Source organism: Eumetopias jubatus, unplaced genomic scaffold, assembly GCF_037043125.1.
Source record: "Eumetopias jubatus isolate StellerSeaLion01/CBP00866 unplaced genomic scaffold, mEumJub1_p1.0 scaffold_8, whole genome shotgun sequence".
Lineage (NCBI taxonomy): Eukaryota > Metazoa > Chordata > Mammalia > Carnivora > Otariidae > Eumetopias > Eumetopias jubatus.
Genome location: NW_028274814.1, coordinates 44627900 through 44645469, shown reverse-complemented (window position 1 = coordinate 44645469; position 17570 = coordinate 44627900). Strand labels below are relative to the sequence as shown.

General features: G+C 58.9%; 2 protein-coding genes across 2 annotated transcripts; both read right to left on the bottom strand.

The window, feature by feature from the left end:
• Positions 1-4686: 4686 nt before the first annotated feature.
• Positions 4687-10851, bottom strand: LAG3 (lymphocyte activating 3). The gene is made up of 8 exons (XM_028120964.2): positions 10444-10851; positions 9984-10134; positions 9290-9576; positions 8401-8658; positions 7705-7980; positions 5796-6038; positions 5413-5543; positions 4687-4874 (listed from the first exon to the last, which is right to left on the bottom strand). Exons 1-8 carry the CDS (start codon positions 10499-10501, stop codon positions 4746-4748), a joined length of 1533 nt encoding a protein of 510 aa, XP_027976765.1. The 5' UTR covers positions 10502-10851; the 3' UTR covers positions 4687-4745.
• Positions 10852-12337: 1486 nt separating this feature from the next.
• Positions 12338-17240, bottom strand: PTMS (parathymosin). The gene is made up of 5 exons (XM_028121220.2): positions 16647-17240; positions 13582-13653; positions 13269-13347; positions 13066-13127; positions 12338-12894 (listed from the first exon to the last, which is right to left on the bottom strand). The coding sequence occupies exons 1-5, from the start codon at positions 16689-16691 to the stop codon at positions 12844-12846; spliced, it is 309 nt and encodes a 102-aa protein (XP_027977021.1). The 5' UTR covers positions 16692-17240; the 3' UTR covers positions 12338-12843.
• Between the last annotated feature and the right edge of the window lie 330 nt (positions 17241-17570).

Here is a 17570-nt window from a genome sequence, read left to right as displayed (position 1 = left end):
ACTTAGCTGCTGGGGCCCCAGCTCTGGATACCCCCCTTACCCCCCCACCTGGCCTCTCCTCTGCATTAAGAAAGACCAAGATGGGGTTCCTCGCTGGCTCAGTTGGAAGAGCATGTGACTCTTGATCCCAGGGTCATGAGTTTGAGTCCTACATTGGGTGTAGAGATTGCTTAAAAACAAACAAACAAACAAAAACGAAGGCCAGGCTGACAGCTAAGAGAAGTCTTCTCCCACAGTGACGAAGGGGTAGGAGGGCGACAAGCACATCTGGGGCGTCCAGAGGCTTCGCCGCCACCATGATCCCTCACATCGACTGAGTAATTTTTCCACTTTCCAAGCACTTTCACATACATTTGCACATGTCAGACATTTTGGTGGGTATTACTGTTCCTCTTTTGCAGAAGAAGAAACTGAAGTGAAGCAGTTTGCTCCATCACAGGCCTGTAAGCATGGAACATGGGGATTTCCAGAAGTCTCCTGCTTCCTGGTAGAGAGCTACTTTTGCTGTGTGTATTCTGTCTCCAGGCTGGAGGAGGGGAAGGAGCCGAAGGTGGGAGAAAGATGGGGAGAAGAGCGAAACCCACTTGGTGACCTGCTGATGGAGTGTCACGGACCAGGCTGTTGGAGAAGGGGTAGAGCAACCTGTGGAGTAGGGCGTTGGAAGCCCCAGGTGCAGTCTTGTGGTGGCCTCCTTACCAGAACCTTCTGTAGCTGCACCGCCACCCTCTGCAAAGGGGGTTGGGGGCAGGGCTTGGAGATGTGTGGGGGAAGGGTGACCGAGGCTGTTGTTTGGGAAACAGAGTCTTGGAGGCCTGACCCACCTCCACCCCAGCCGTATTGTCCCTAGCTCTATGACCATGTTTGTCAACTCAGAGGGAGGCTCCTAGGTTTCCCGCCTCCCATGGGAGGTTGGAGCAGACAAATTTCAGAGCTCGGCCTGGGCTCAGCCAGCTTGCACCTGCAGCCCTTGGAGAAACTGTCAGCCACAGCAGCTAGAAGCCATCCTCACCCCAACCCCATTCCCTTCAAAGGGCTAACTCCACCTGGGGGTGGGCCTGAGCAGGGACACCTAAGCTCTTTGCTCGTCTCCTTTGGAGGGGGATGGGCGGCAACAGCAGGGGCTCAGGCCTGAACCCTAACACCTCTGCCTGGTGGGGGTGGTGGGGCAGGGAAATTTCTGTGTCTGCCCTGGCCTGGGGACATGAGAAGACCAAGTTAAAGTGGGGGGCACACTGGCAAATGTGACCACGGGTCTGAATGAGCACAGTATGGCCTCTTGCCTGACACACTTGACTTGGCAAGACCCTGGACCTCATTTGGCTTCCAGAACCTCTGGACAGTAGACAGTAGAGGAGGCTGTCAGGCCCATTGCAAGGCTAGGGATGGAGGAACTCAGAGATGCTCCTTCTCCACATTTGGCCTATCTCTCTCTCTCAGGCAACTCTTCCCCCATGACAGCCAAGCTATCATAAGCAAGATGGACCCCAGTGATTCCTGCTACTTCCAATTCACCCTTTATGTTGTCCTCTCTCATGTTGTACCAGCATTGGTCTGTGTGACCAATAGACTGGGGCAGAAGTGATGGTATATCCCTTTCTAGATGAGGTTATAAAGACATGGTAGCTTTTTTCTTGGCCACTCTCTCCCCCTGAGGAAGCCAGTCGCTCTGCAGTGAGCAGCATTATGAAGGGGTCCACTCACGGAGGAAATACAGCCTCTGACCAGCAGCCACCTAAGGGAGCCTTTTTGGAAGCAGATCCTCCACCCTGACCAAGCCTTTAGATGACCATAGCCCTGGCCCACATCTTAGCAGCCTCACAAGAGACCCTGCACCAGAACCACACAGCTAAGCTGCTCTTAGCTTCCTGACGGTGTGAGAGTGACGGTGAGTTTATTGTTTTAAATTACTAACTTCTGGGGTGGCTTGTTATGTGGCAATAGGTAACTAATAGATCATCTTTTTTTTTTTTTTTTTTTTTTTTATTTATTTGACAGAGAGCCAGAGAGCACAAGCAGGGGGAACAGCAGAGAAAGGAAAAGCAGGCTCCTGGCTGAGCAGGGAACTGGGATCATGACCTGAGCTTAACCGATTGAGCCACCCAGGCACCCCATTTCCTTTCTTTTTAACAAGGGTTTAAGATGATCCCCCACCGCAGCCCCCACTGAAGGTTCCTGAGCTCCCTGCCTCCTTCATGTCCCTTCCCCTCCAGGACCCCAACCTGGAACACTGGTTTGCCAATGAACTTGGAGATGCAAGATAAATTCACCTAGCTCCTTGGGGGCCTTAAGAGGACAGTAAAAGGGTCGGAGATTATCCTGCCAGATGGGGAATGGGGCTTTGGGGGGGAAGGGGCAGGAGCAGGAATGCGTCACCCCTAGGAGAGACCCCACAGAGGAAGGAGTAAGAATGAAAGAAGGAGCCCTGTGTGCAAAAGCCCCATGCCCCCTCTTCCTTCTACCTCTTGCTCTTCTCTTTCTTAGTGGGTAGAGAGGAACCAGGTGGCCTTTCATTCTGCCTCTGTCCCCTCCCTGTCCCCTTCATTCAGGAGCATGGGGAAGTCCCCACATAGATGACGGTGAATCCTTGATGACTACTTGCATAAGCCCAAAGGGCATAGGTTGTTACCCAGTAGAAAGGAAAATTGCCACCCACAGAACTTTCCAGGAAACCCCTGCCCCATTAAAACATGGGGGCAAAAAGAACCTAAATTAAATAAAAATAAAAATAAAAATAAAATAAAACATGGGGGCTTCCACTACAGCTATATGGAGAGCAGGGTCATAGGGCAGACCTGAGGAGTCTCCTCAGCAGCTGTCCCCAGCCCACAGTAAAGGGTGGGGATGATGCTTTCGAGGCTTCTCAAAGGAACTTCAGGACTTCACCTTACAGCGTGATGATCTCTGGTGAGTGCCAGCACCTCTGTCCGTGTCACTGTTTCTCTACCTGTGACAAGGCAAGGGTTACCACCATCCTAAGGCTCAGAAACTCAGATTGCTTTAAATGGTTCATTACTCAGGCTTCAGAGGGTGCCCCTCACCCTCTGAGGCTCTGCCCAGAACAAAGGTACCCCTCTGTCCCCAAGTCTCGGACCATTGTGTCTCCACAGGGATATGTCTTCAGCCTCCTGGTTTGTGTCACTGTGCACGTGGCACCCAGGCTCGGTGGGATACGAAGTAGGGTGTCTGCCACCATGCGTCTCCTGCTCCTGCAGGCTCATTCCACTCCCTTCCAATCATTGTTTCCTCCTGTCCAGGGTTAACATTCCCTGGCAGAGCTGTGTGCAGCTGAGTCCAGAGCGCTGCGCATATCGCAGATGAGGTCTAGGTTCCCTGCCGGGGGGGTGTTGCTGGGGGTCGAGGTTGTGCGTGTGCTCTGCTGAAGGACAGTCAGCCCGGCTCAGGGGAATGTTCTTTCCAAGACAGAGACAGACAACGAGGGAGGCATGCAGGCTTGTGGGGCTTGTGTACCCTTCCTGGCGTGACCAGAACAGGCCAGGTACCTCCTCCACAAGTGGGGAACCAGACAAGCACATCATATACACGGGGGCACCTGAGTTTTCAAAGCCCTTTGACCATCCAATACAGCAACCCCTTTTCATGGGTCATTACCATTATTCCACTTAATAGGAGGAAACCGAGGCTGAGGAGATCAGCTCTGGTCACATCAGCAGAGATAGGATCCGAAGCCAGGTCTCTGGACTCCCAAAGCTGTGCCATAGCCAGCTGTCTTGCTGGCCATTTTTCTCGCCACGGGGCCCTTTGTTCACAGCACTCCCCTTTGTCAGACCTGGATCATAACCTTGCCAGGGCCGGGGCTCTGTGTCCTGAGGCGGGCATGGTTCGGTCCCTCTCCTGGAGAGTGCACAGGGGATGTGACGGCTGCTTGGTGCACACTCAGTCGCGGACCGCACAAAGTGAACACCGCAGAGGTGGTGCTCGCTCGCGGGGATCTGGGCCCGCCTGGACCACTGCACTGTTGGTCTCCTCCAGCCTGCCCCTGCCTGCCCAGTGACCTCCCATGGCATGACAAGCAGTGGCCACTGGGTGGCAGTGTGTTCTCGTGCCTGGGACCCGACAGGTTGCCAGAGCCAAGGAACATGGGGGTGGGGAGGAGGCAAGCAGGAACCTCAGCCAGCTGCCCAGAAAGGTTGCAAGACCTGATCCCCTGGAGGACGTGACATGGCAGGGCTCCGCCGTGTGTGTGTGTGTGTGTGTGTGTGTGTGTGTGTGTGTGTGTGTGTGTGTGTGTGTGTGTGTGTGTGTGTGTGTGTGTGTGTGTGTGTCTGCGCGTGCGCACTGCAGCAAAAGGGCCAAGGACAAAGTGAAATGGAGCCAAGTGTGGGGTGGGGTGGGCCAGGGGAACAAAAATACAAAGGAAACCAGGGCAGCCAGCATAATATGAGCAAAGGAGGCAGAAGGGAGCTGTAGAGGTAAGGGGTGAGGGCTCTTGGAGCTTCAGAAAAAACGACTACCCGGGAGAGAGAGCAAGAGAAAGACCAAGGCAGAAAGAATCACGGAGAGGCCAGGAACCGAAAAGAGGAAGATAAGAGAGATTGGCTGGGGAAAGTAAGAGAGATTGGCTGGGGAAAGTAGGTCGGAAAGCTGAGGTGGGAGAAGGGAGCCCCCAGAGGCTGGGCAGAGACAGGAACTTTCCCTGGACAGAAAAAGCCAGACTCAGGCTTGCTGCTGACAGGGAGTTTATTTGGACCAAGTTGTGGAGATCTGCGGGCTGCCTGAGCTCCAGGTCAGAGCTTCTCCGGCTCCGGCTCCGGCTCCGGCTCCGGCTCTGGCTCCGGCTCCGGCTCCCCTATCTTGCTCTGAGCCTGAGGTGGGTGAGTCCCATGCTCCAAGGCAGAGAATCTTCTTGGACGCCACTGTGGGAAGACACGGAGGGTGGGTGCGGGGAAGGATGAAGGGAAAGACAGTAAGGAGGATACTGAGCGCATCTATTCTTTTCCAGGCCCCTGCCCTCCTCTTCTGGTCCCAGACCTTTTCTCAGCCCCTTCAAGCCTCCCTTGGGTCCTTCAGGCACAAGGAGTCCCTGGAGAGGTTTATGAAGAGGGGGGGCTCTCAAGGCAGGATGAGGAGTCCACCTTGGTCATTTCCCCTGAGGAAGGGGTGCCAGACAGCACTCAGAAAACTGAAAAGAGGGGCGCCTGGGCGGCTCAGTCGTTAAGCGTCTGCCTTCGGCTCAGGTCATGGTCCCAGGGTCCTGGGATCCAGGCCCGCATCGGGCTCCCTGCTCCGCGGGAAGCCTGCTTCTCCCTCTCCCACTCCCCCTGCTTGTGTTTCCTCTCTCGCTGTGTCTCTCTCATGTCAAATAAATAAAATCTTAAAAAAAGAAAAGAAAAAGAAAACTGAAAAGAGGGGAAGCCAGTGGCCGGTGGGGGCTGAGGGGTGTCCCCGGCTCACCTGTCTTCTCCAAAGGTGAAAACCAAAGGCTCCAGTCATCAAAAGGAGCAGAAAGAGGATACCAAGGATGAGAAAGAGAGGGAGATGGCCTGTTTTCAGGGCCCCTGGGGCCCTCCCAGAGCGCCGGGCACCTACAGAGGAAGTACAGAGTTAGGTGCTGGTCCTCGCTGGAAGGGTATCTTGCCACACCCTCGTACATTACGCACACAATGCGGCCCAGAGTTGAGGGGCTTATCCAGGATCATCAGCTAATGAATGACAGAAGCGGGTTGGGGCCTGGACAAGAGCCCGAGGTTAGAAAGAAAAGATCTGGAATGCGGGCGGGGAGGGGTCTGGAAAGTGGGGTCAAGCGGAGTGGTCCGGAGCGTTGTGGGGTCTCAGACCTGGGCCAGCTGGCTCAGGGAGGTACACCGCTGTCCCGAGAAGCATCTCTCCCCGGTACACATGGCACTGCGAGGGCTGAGAAAGGAGTCTGGCCTCCTGCATCTCCAGCCAGGGTCCTGGGGAACCTCTCCAAGAGTGCTTATCCAGGGGGCTCCACACAAAGCGCTCTCGTCCCGACGCCGGGGTCACCTCACAAAGCAGTCTTCTCAGCTTGCCAGTTAACCCAGAGGATTTGGGAGTCACTGAGAAAATCAGAGGGAAGAGATCTTTGGGGGCCCGACCCCCTTACTTGAAACCATAGATCCAACTCCCCCGTCTCGATCACCTGGCACTCAGGCTCTCACCTGGGCTCTGATTGGGTGAGGTTGAGGGGAGGAGATCGGGGTCAGGGCCAAATCAATCTTATCAAGACAAAGCTCCGGGCAGATCCCTCTGCAGCTTAACAGCCTCCGAGCTCTCTACTGCCCTCCGGGACTGTTCAAACTCAAACGGGCCCAGAAGGATCACGTAACAAATACCATCTCGGATTCTTTTACACGACTTCCCACTCAAATGCTCAGAAACCCCAAGATCAGTCAGGTGTGTTGCCCCCCTCCCATACACCTTGCACTTTTTTTGCTTCCATGACTTGGCTCACATCAGTGCCCCCTGCCTTGAGGTGGCCCCTGAATGAACTCTGCCCCCTTTTCTGAATGTTCAGAGAATACTGAACTGACCCGCCCGTCTACGGACAGAGCATCTCAAAGGTGTACGGTGAGAGAGAGGACCGGTAGGAGGACCCCAGTGCTGAAGGGTCTTGAGCTGAGCATAGTGGTGGGAGCCACCTGAGGATTTGGCGACACAGACACCCGACCTTAGACCGCGAGGCTGGCACTTCCCAGGCCTGTGATTTGAGAAATTCCTTCTCTACAGGGGCAACAATCTCTCCCACTGAGCTGTTGTGCAGAGAGCCCAGACAACTAACCGGAAACAGGTGACCCTCAAGAAGACCTAGGACAGACAAAATTGGGAGGCTTTGTGGGCTGACTGGATGTGGAGGAAACGGGAGGCCAAGTTTCAGTGGAGCGGGACACAGGTGGAGTTACAGACAGAAAGGCTAAGTCAGCAAGAGGACTCGTAGTGTGAGGAAAGGATGGGGTTCAGAGTGAGGCTGCGGTGTGGGTATGACATCTAGGGAGAGCTATCCTGGAGCAGGTGGAAAGTCAGCATTGGCCCTTGGGAGATGTATGACCTGTCAGCGTACTCACTGAGTCACTCAACCAATGTACACATTAAGCACCTACTACAAGGTGCTACTCTTTAGTGACCCCAGGTGAATACTACAGACACAGCTGGGCTGTTGTGGCTCCTAGTTACCAGTCCATCAACACACACCTTCTGAGTTTTGGCTTTTTGTTGTTGGTGGTGGTGGTTTGTTTTTTGTTTTTTTTTTTCTGTGTTTGTTTTATACTCTCTTAAAAAAAAAAAAAAAACAGTCCTCGCTCAGTAAATATTTGCTGACCAAGGGACTGATTTGTTAACTCCCCAAATCCAAGCCACTTCCTGCAACTTTAAGCCAAGCACTGGTCCCCAAGTAGACGAGGATTCTAGAGATAGAGTCCACCTCTTTTGAACCATTCAAACTTTTGCCACCTCTCCTTCTAACTTCTCAGACCCTCCTCCCAATTCAGAGCAGGGGAGTCCCTTAGAGGAGAGTGGAATGTTCACCTAGTGACTCAGGGGAGATTTTCAGTTTCAGTTCTTCATGTGGGGGCGAGAAAAGAGGGGGCCACCAGGGCAGCCTCTGCAACTTGCACACGGTGGCCTCGTATCGTGAGGCGGATCTGCCCGGTCTTGGCCCAGCCGGCCTGCCCTCCCTGTCCCGGCTCCCCTGCGATGGGAGCTCATCCTTTCCCACCTGGGGCTGACCTGTGATGACTGCCAGAGTGACCGTGGCACTGAGCTGCTGTCCCTGCAGATGGATGCGGCAGGTGTAGGCTCCAGCCTGGGCCTGGCTCACAGCCTCCAGTTGGAGGGTAAAGTTGCCATGGTGTCCAGCCACCAGGAGGTCAGGGCCTCCCCCGGGAGGGGTCCACTTGGCAGTGAGAGAAGACGGGGTCCCCACACCGGGGGGCAGGCGGCAAGGTAGGTCCACCCTGGAACCTGCTCCAGCATACACCGTCAGAGGCACTGAGGGCTCCAGACCTGGGAAAGAAAGGGAAGCCAAAGTTGTAGCGGAGAGGGGGAGGTACAGAGAGGCTGGAGCACTGGGGCCGCAGGGACGGGGAGGCAGAAGAGCAAAGGAGGTGGTCCAGCTCTGAAGAGTGCAAGGGAGCAGAGTAAGGTGGATGAACTGAAGATGCTCAGAGCCCCCCGTGTGGGCCGGGCCACCAGGAGGCCAAAGGTGGCCCAGTGAGGCTGGATGGCCCAGGGAAAAGCCAGAGGTGGGGAAGGCAGCTGAAAGGTTGCAATTCGAGGTAAAAGGGAGTGGGGCCGTGAGGCCCAGAGCATTCACAGTGAGAGCTAGCTGCCGGAGACCTGGTTTGGGGACCCATAAGTCAGGGGGAGGTGATGGGGGGCAGGGAGGGGTTGTGGTCAAGGGTGAAGGCAGACTGGAGGAGTTACCCAGAACGGTGAGGTTGTACGTGAGGGAGACGGTGAAGCCATCTCTGTAGGTGAGGATGCAGCCCCACGGCCCAGAGTCTGAGGGGCTGACTTGGGGCAGGAAGAGGAAGCTTCCAGCTAAGTGGTGATGGGGGGACTTGTGAACAGGGACTCTGCCCTGGAACCAGTGCACAGAGGCTGGCAGGTCAGGGCGGCTGAAGGAGCAGTTCAAAATGACCCAGTCGGAGATCCTGAGGGACCCTGGGGGGCTGGCAGTCACTGCTCACGGATAAAGAAGATTTGATTAGCCCCACTGCCAACGCTTGTCTTCTCCTCCCCAACCCTCCTCTGACCACCGCCCGCAAAACCCCCTCCCCTAACCCCCCCCCCCAAGTCCAATGCCTGGTACCTGGAGGTGCTTAAAATGGATGCTCCGGGATCTCCTGCCTCCTTCCCCTGCACACGCCCCCCGCCCCCCCAGGCCTCCAGTATACTTGGTTGGCATGGTGGACCCTTCCCTTTCTCCAGGCCTTGACTGAGGATCCCCACTCAGCCCACCCCCTGAGCTACAGATGTCTGAAATGAGTCACTCTAGCCTTGCACTCTCCCCGCAACCCAGGGGTGCCTCCTCCCCTCCCCCCTGGCACTCCCAGGGTGCGTGGAGGAGGGGAGCTCCAGGGGTGAGACAGTCTCTCCGGAGGGTCCTCTCCCCACACACGTGCTTCTCTGGGGGCGCCCCTTCCACTCTGCGCCCCACCCCCTCCCGCTCCCCTCCCGGGGGCTCTCGGGCGGGGCCCAGGGTGCCTCCCAAGAAGCACAGCCCCTGCCCCGTCTCTTCCTGCCTCCCGGGGCGACAGGGACCGCGGCGCCCCGGCTCCAGCCCCGCTCCCCGCGGCCCGCCCCCACCTACTGGAGGCCTGGCCCACGCGCAGACGGAGGCGGCAGGCGAGGGAGCGGTCCCGGAGGTGCACGGCCGCGCGGTACTCGCCGGCGTCGGCGCGTCGGGCCGGGCGCAGCCACAGCGAGAAGTCCCCGCGCTGGAGGCCGCGCTCGTCCAGCTGCACGCGGGGCTGCAGGGGGGGCCTCCCGCTGCGCAGGCCGCCGGCCGCCCGCATCAGCACCACGTAGCGCCGCGGCCCTGGGCCCCGGGCGGAGGGCGCGGCGGGGCGCAGGCTGGGCGCGGGCGCCGGAGGGCCGCTGGGCGGGAGAGAGGGACGGCACTGAGAAATGCGAGGGGGAACAAGCCCGGGGCGGGGGGGGGGGGGGGGCGCAAGGGGCGGTCCAACCCCACTTCGAGGATGAGGAAAGGCACCCAAAAGGAAGACAGATCTCTGGCCCGCTAACAGTCATCATCCCCGTCTCCCCTCGGGTCGGGCCAGCGCCACCCACTCTCTGGAGAGGCAGGTGTAGAAGGGATGCAGGTGTGAGGGGAGCAGGCTTCCGAGGAAAGGCTGGAAGGCGGCGGGGAGAGCTGAGCTTCTGGCTTCAGAGGGACTGACAGCTCAGGCGAGGAGACAGAGGGCTAGCTTGGGCCTGCGGTTATGAGTCTGGATGCCACTGCTGTTGTATGTGGGGGTCCTGTTGCCCAAGTTAGGGGTGCATACCTGTCTGGTAGGTGGTGCCAAGTGACCCCTGCGGCTCGCAGAAGGCTGACATCCTGGAGAGGGGTTGTGGGGCTGCAGGGGAGCTGGGCCGGAGCCCCCTCCTGGGCCCACACCACCGTCGGGACCTCTGTCCCAGACCCTGGAGCCTCCACTGGGGAGGAAAAAAGAGGCCAAGAGGAGGGGCCGTGAGCCAAAAGACTTAGGAGTAGAGAAGGAGCCTCAGTTGCCTGAAGGAGAAACGGGGCTGAGGAAGACCTTCGGTTTCTGTCCCTTCCCCACCCAACAGGAAGACTGACAAGAGGCTTTGGGGGCAGAAAGAGTGCCCCAAGCAAGGCATTAGAAGAATCCACCCAAGCTAAGGAACGTGGCGTCTGTAAGGTCCAGACATCCCTGCTGACCACCCCCTCCCCCACCCGTGGGTCTGGAGGGCAGCCCTCCCAGAGGGTCAGCCCCATCTTACCTGGAGCCACCCACCGCAGTTGCAGAAGCAGCAGAACCAGGAACTGAGCCTCCCACATCTCCCTTAGGCCTGGGCCACACTGAGCCCCCCCAAAGGGAAGAGGTCAGAAAGAAAGGAGGGACAGATGGACAAAAGAGAGTTCTGCAAAGATATGGGGTGGAGGAAGGGAATCTAGTAGAGGGACAAGGACAGAGACCTGGAGATAGAGGGAAGAACCAATGACCAGAGGCTGGAATCCGGAGGCAAGCTGGACAGATCAGGCAGCAGGAGCTGGAGGGGGGAGAGTCGGGGGGTTCCAGCAAATGGGCAGGGCACTAGCAGAGAGCAGAGTGGAGGCAAGGTGGCTGTCTTGAGCTGGGAGGCAGTTCTGCTGCTCCCAGGGCCCTCACCCCTGTCCTTCTGCCTTTCCTCCACCTTCCCCACTTCCCCTCCCCGTTGCCCCCCCACCCCCACCCCAAGGCTCACGGTTTCGCTTCGCAGTGGAAAGTCTGAGGGGGTTGATTCCCAGCAGCATTACCCTCCACCTCTGTGGTGGCGCTCCCCTTGTTTATTTCCTCAGGCCTGGGTGTCCCCGCCGACACCTCCCCCACCCTTCTGACTATTCCTCTTCCTGGGGAACTTCTGCGTTCTCTCCAAGCCTTATCTGCCTGGAACTACCTGCCGGCCCACCTCTAAGCTGCTGCTCCGGTCTCAACATTTTCTTGGCAAACCTTTCCCTTGGTACTCATCTCCTCCCTCATTCCCTTAACCTCCCAGGACTTTCATTTAGCATGAGACCTGCCTCCCCACCCATCCCATGGCTCCTGGGAATAATGCAGACCTAAAAGATGGTAGGTCTGGGAAGGGGCACCCCAAGTCCTCAGAAGAAGAAAAGCTACATTATATTGAGCCTTCACTGAGTATATTGTGGTGGAGGTGAAGATATGGGGTGGAGGGACTGTATTCTTTACAGATAGTAACTCGTGAAATCTGATATCCCCCATTATACAGATGAAGAAACTGAGGCAGCCTCAAAGATTAATTGACCAAGGTCAGTTATGGAGTTATGAAGCCAGTGGTCCAGACTCTGGGTGAGTTACGGATGTCGAATGGTGGGGTCAATCTCACACACACACACACACACACACACACACACACACACACACACACACACACACCCATCCAGTTCAAGACCACTGTGTACTCAGCAGCTTCTCCCAATCCAGAGGTTTTGAACTAACAGAGCAAGGGAGATATGGACAAATGCAGAAATCCTGCAACAGAGATCAAACTCAAGAAAAACTGAGACAGAACTAGGGAAGGAAGTCTGACAGAAGGGAACTCTTGCTCCCCACCCCATCCAGCCAGAGGAGCCCAGCCCAGAGAGGTGGAGTATGGGTGCCAATAACTTGCACCACACCTGGGAACCACAAGAGGCCCTGGACTTCTCCCCTGCCGGACCAAGTGCTCACTTCCTCACGACCAGGTGGAGGACAGGTTTGATGCCAGACAACTCTCTCTCCAGGTCCCAGGAGGCTGAGACCCAGGCCTCCCAGCCCTCTCCCACTTCAGGGGCGGGACTTCCTGTTTCTGAGGCTACTTCTTTGCCTGGTTCAGCACAACAAGAGCTGGTAGCTTTCCACTGGGCTCAGCAGTGTCTAGACCTGGTGTGGGCTAGCAGGGAAGTGTGTGTATGTTCTGCTGGGGAGGAGCATCCCTAAGAATCCAAAACCAGGAAAGTAGTTAGTTCTCAGAGAAGCTGCAAGCTCCATGTCCACCCCTGGAGTGCAGATCTTGTCTTCTTGAGTGGTGGGTGGTAGGAGAATACAGCTGCTTTTTTATAGAAGGCAAGGGTCCTGATGGAATGTGACGTCTGCCACCCCCCTCCCCCTGCCCCGGGAAAGCAGGAGACAGGTTAAAAACAGAAGCGCGACCGTTTCTTTATTAAATTATACAAAAAGGGGAGGAGAGGGGAGGGGGGCAGCTGTGGGGCTCGGCCCCAACCCTGGCCCCACCCCGGCCTGGCGCTGTCTGAGAGAAGGGGATCTGAGGGAGACCCAGGGATCAGGCAGGGTAGGGATGGACCGGACATGAGGCTGGGATGCAGTGGTGAGGAAGGAGAGGCTACTGGGGTCGTGGGGGGGGGAGGGAGAGAGAGAGCAAGGACTGGGAGAGGAGCGACTGGGGACCAGCTGGGGAGCTCAGATGGAGCAGGTCAAGAGGTGGAACAATGGCAGAGTGAGGATAGAAGGGGCGGTGTCTGGAGAGGGGACATGAGAAAGGCTGGGGACAAAGAGGGTGGCAGCTCTGGTGCAGGGTCCAGAGCCAGGAGCCAGGTGAAGAGTGGCTGCAACTCGTCTGTTCTCACCCCCACCTCCAGGCCCGGAGGGGCCTCCCACCCCCAGCCCACTGGCAGGGGGCTCAGGCCGATGCCCCATTTTCTGTTTTCTGCCGCTTGGGATCCGCTTCATCCTGTGGAAGGAGAGCTGGGCTTAGCGGCAAAATGGGAGGGGGACCGCCCCCTGTCCCTGCCCTGCTCCAGCCCCCGCCCTTGCACCACAGGGATCCAGGTCCAAGTCCAAAGGGCTCCCAGCCCCTGCTGCATCCCTGACAGCCCCTCGGGCCCCACAGCCCAGCCCAAACCTCCTCTTCAGCAGCTCTCTTCAGCGCGGGCCCTTCGTCCTCATCTTCTTCTTCTTCCTCATCTGAGGAGCCAGAAACGGGTCATGGGGGAAGGGCAGGAAGCTCTGGCACAGACCCCCGGTGGTTGCCCTCAGCCCTGCTTCAGCTCTTCAAACCCACCCGGACTCGCTCCTTTGAGCCCCGCCTCCCCTGCCCCTCCCCACCTTCTTCTTCCCCTTCATCCTCCTCCTCTCCGTCCTCGGCAGTTTCTTCTTCTTCCTCCTCAGCTCCGTTCTCCTCCTCCTGTGGGGGCCGGACAGGGTGAGGGCCGAGGGAGCGGCGTCAGGCTGGCCAGGCTGGCCGCGTGCCTCCGCCACCACCAACGGCGGGGGGGGGGGGGGGGGGGACGCAGGGGCGTCGGGACCGAAGGGTGGGAGGGGCCAGAGCGGAGGCAGGACCCGGCCCCCCCACCCCCACGCCCAGGTAAGTGGAGGGGAGCTGCGGGTCTCCTCCACCTGACCCCCGACCCCTCCGCACCTCCACCACTTCTTTCTTTCGCTCTTTTCGGCTGGCCTTCTCCTCCACCTTCTCTTTCTTCTCCTTCAGGTCCTGCAAGAGAGAAAGAGGTCACCTTCCTGTCACCACCAATGAGCTGCAGCCGGTCCCTCTCGCCCCGTTCTCCCTCTGCAGTGAGTTTAAGAGGGCCGTGAGAAGGAAGGAGTTGGCTACAGCAGCTCAGGGGCAGAAGAGAGGTCCCAGGGTCCACAAGGCCACAGGGGGGCTGGGACCAGACACCGTCCCCAAGACTCAAGGGAGGAGGGAAAGGGATGAAGACAGAGGAATGGAAGCCGAGGTCACTGCTCATCACTCCCATCAAGTTCTCCAAAACCTCACGGGCTGAAGAGTTCAGCTCAGCAAAGCAAATCCCCTCCATCTGCTCGCAGCCCCGATGCCCCACCCCCTCTTGAGGTCCCTCCGCCTTCCTGGCCTGCCCCCTCCCGCTGCCTGCCCTGCTCTGCCTTTTGTCTACCTCTGGGGCCTTTTCCTGAGTACTCTCTCTCCTGGGCATCTCTCCCAGCTTCCCCCTCGGCCTCCTCGAATGCCTTTGTTTCTCCGTCCGTGTGTCCCCCTACTCCTCAGGCTCCTACATGGCCAAACACGACGGGAACAGGGAGAGCATTCTAGCACGATGCACACCTACTCCAAACCAGTTCAAGTAGTTTCTTCCTCCCTACACCCGGCGGGTGGTGTGGTGTGCCCGTGGTGTGCGCACTAGCGTGGTAGAAGGGTAGAAGTAACCACTTCCAGGGGGAATGGCAGTACAGGAGGATTAAAGGCAACATGGAAGGGAGAGGGTATTGGCCATGGTAGATGAAGAGAGACAAACAAGGTCTGCGTCTGGGCTGGGATGATGAGATGAAGACTGTAGATGGAGAAGGTTACCTGTCTGGAGTACCCTCCCTCCTTCACCCCAGGAGCCCAGCAGGCACACCTTTAATGTCCCATTCCGCTATAGCAGACGGGGATGCTCCTGGGTCCCTTCTCTCTGGACACCATACGGGCTCTTCCAGTTTAGATTCCAGCCCTCTTCCCACCCCCCTCCCCAACAGCCCATGGCAGGCGCTGATCAACTGTGGACGTCCCTGTGTGATCTGATCTGGTGTTGGTATACAACTCTGCGTATCTGATTCCATGTGGATGGAAGTTTTGTGTGAGTAGATCACCCTGGAGGGTGTGTCCTTTCTGGATCAGGATCAGGGACAGCAGTAGGGGTTGGTGCAGAATGGTTGACATGGAGGGACACCCAATTCCCTTCTCCCTTTAAGGGGAACACAGGACACAGGACCCTCTCACTCTAGCTCGGTTTCTCCCTGCCACTTCCCTGTCCTCATTTCTTGGCCACATGATCCACAGGGCATCCCTACTACCTGATGAGCTTTCCCCTGCATCCTGGGCCTGGAGAGGCAGGGGCTGGTCGCCTTCTCTCTGGGGGCCCCAGCACCAGGTCTGCGCTGCCCTGGCCTGAGTTTCCCATCCAGGCTGACAGAGGGAGGGAGGGAGGGAGAGGGAGGGAGGAAGGGAGGGAGAATTCTAGAGCGGGGAGGGAGGGAGCCTACCAGAGACCAAAGTCCAAGGGGCCGGGCCCTCTCCTCCCCTGTCCCGTCCTTCTGGTCACTGTCCTTCCATGATCCCTTTTCCAGGAGGGTATGTGAGTGAGGTCTTGTGCTAAGCAGCTCTCTGGCCTCATTTACTCAACACAGGCACACACGCTGACACAGGCTGACACCAATTCACACACCCAGCGACAGAGGAGCGCCCCCGAGATCCGGAGACACATGGCCCGGTGTTTGGACATTCTGGCACACACTCTTGAGACCGCACCAGAGGGCAGTGGAGCCTCTCGGCACTCACAAAGCAGCAACATGGCTCCAGAACATCCCCGTCTCCACATGCACACATGTAACTGACACGGGCAGTCCCACACACTCGCTGGATTTCAGACATACAAAGACACCTACTCAGCAAAGTCACATGCCACCACACAGCCCACCGGAGGGCCCCACCGCACACCTTATCAGCTCTCACACACAGCCCCTCTCTGCCACTGCCTTTAATCCCGTTGGTGGCCCCCTTTCACTTCGGGGGGCCTCTAGGAGACCTCTGTGACCTCCTCAACAACCAACCCCACCCCCCACCAAAGTCGGGCTCCCAGCCCCCAAACGCTGGCCGAATTAATTTCCCAAAGCGATACTCAGCAGGTTCCCTAGGGAAATTAGAGGAAGGCTGGAAGAGAAGCAAGGGCAAAGGGATGGGGCCAGGGAAGGGAGACGATGAGAGCAAGGACGGCTCGATGCAATGCCATGCAACGCTGAGCTTCAGCTTTCTCGAAAGCGATTCTCACCCCCGTCATGATTTTTAGGAATCCAAGACTCTTTAAGTGTGTGTGTTGCGGGGGGGAGGGGGAGAGGCTGGAGGAGGCTACGGAGAGAAAAGAGAGCAGAAGGCCAATGGGGGAAGAAACGGATACAGACGGAAGGAAAGGAGAGAAGGAGAAAACAGACGGAGGCAGTAGCCGTCCGAGAGAAGCAAGAGGCTGTCGGGCCTCGAGGGGAGGGGCCCGAGAGCAAAGCAGCCTCCCGGGAGAGTCCTGTTTACTCTGGAGGATGTCAAACCGCTTAGCAGAGGAAAGGTGAGGTCAGACTGGAAGGAGAGACGGGGAAACGGGGCGCGGAGAGAGGGAGCGGGGGAGGGGCACGGTAAAGTGAGCCGCGGCGCGCTCCGACGGGAAGCGGACGGGGTAGAGGCGCGCGAGCCGGAGCCGGGGAGGGGTGGGGACGGCGGAGGGGGCCGGGCGCCGGCCGAGCGGCGAGGCCGGAGCCGCGGCGCGCGGCGCTCAGGAAGCTAGAGGGCGCTGGCGGGAGCCGCGCGAAGCGGGGTAGGCAGCGCCGGGCAGGGGAGGGAGGGGGTGGGGAGGGCGGAGTGGGGTCCGCCGGGACCCGGCGCCGGGGCAGCGTGGGGCCGTCGGGGGCGGCGTGGGGCGCCAGACGGCGCGGAGCTCGGGGGTCGCGCGGGGTTCGGGCCGCCGCTGTCCCCGCCCGTACCTTGGCGCTCAACTCGGCCGCTGCCTCCACGCTCTTCTCCGACATGGTGCCGGGGCCGGGGCCGGGGCTGGCGGGGAGCCGGGGTCCCGGGGCCGGGACGGAGGAGCCCTGGACGGCGGAGGGTGGCCGCGGCCGGAACCTGGCGCGGTGGCGGCGGCGGCGGCGACAGCGGCAGCGGCGGCCGCTCAGCAAGCTGGGTCTCTGGAAGAGGCGGCAGAGGCGCGCGGGGTGGGGCGGGGGTGGGTCTGGAGCGGAGACCCGCAGGGCTGCGGCCGTCCGGAGGGCGGGCGGAAGGGCGGTGCGGGCGGTGGCCGGCGCGCTCCGGCCGCGGTCGCTCGGTCCTCGGCTCGCCGCCCCCGCACCAGCAGAGCTGCCGCCGACCAGCCGCTGCCGCCCCCGGGCAGGGAACCCGCTTATAAAGGCGGCGCTGCCCGACGGGAGGGGCTTCCCAGGGGTGGGGCTGGCGGGAGCGGGGAGGAGAGGAGAGGGGAGGGGGATGAAAGCGGAGGTTGGCGAGGTGGGGATAGGAGGATGAAAGCGAGGGGAGGGAGCGCGCGAGAGGCGGGAGGGAGGACAGGACCAGGAGGGGGAAGTGGAGAGACTGACGGTCGCGGAGAAAGGAGTGGGGCGAGGAGGTGGGAAGGGGTGGGGTTCCTGCGGGGAGGGACCTCTCCGAATCCCGACCTACTGCCTGCGAAAGTGGAGTCTGTCTTTTGGGGGCGGACTGGAGGGATGGCCAGAATCCTACTGACCCTCCCCACCCCCACCCCCAAGAAACCCTGAGATTTTGCCAAGGGATGGGGTGGGAAAAGCAGATGGAGAGGCCAGGCAGGTATTTGAGAAACCAAAAGCTTAAGGAAGAGGAAGAGGGTGGCGGGGATACTTCCACATCACGCCGGCTTTCCCCTCTCGTCTTGCATCGCC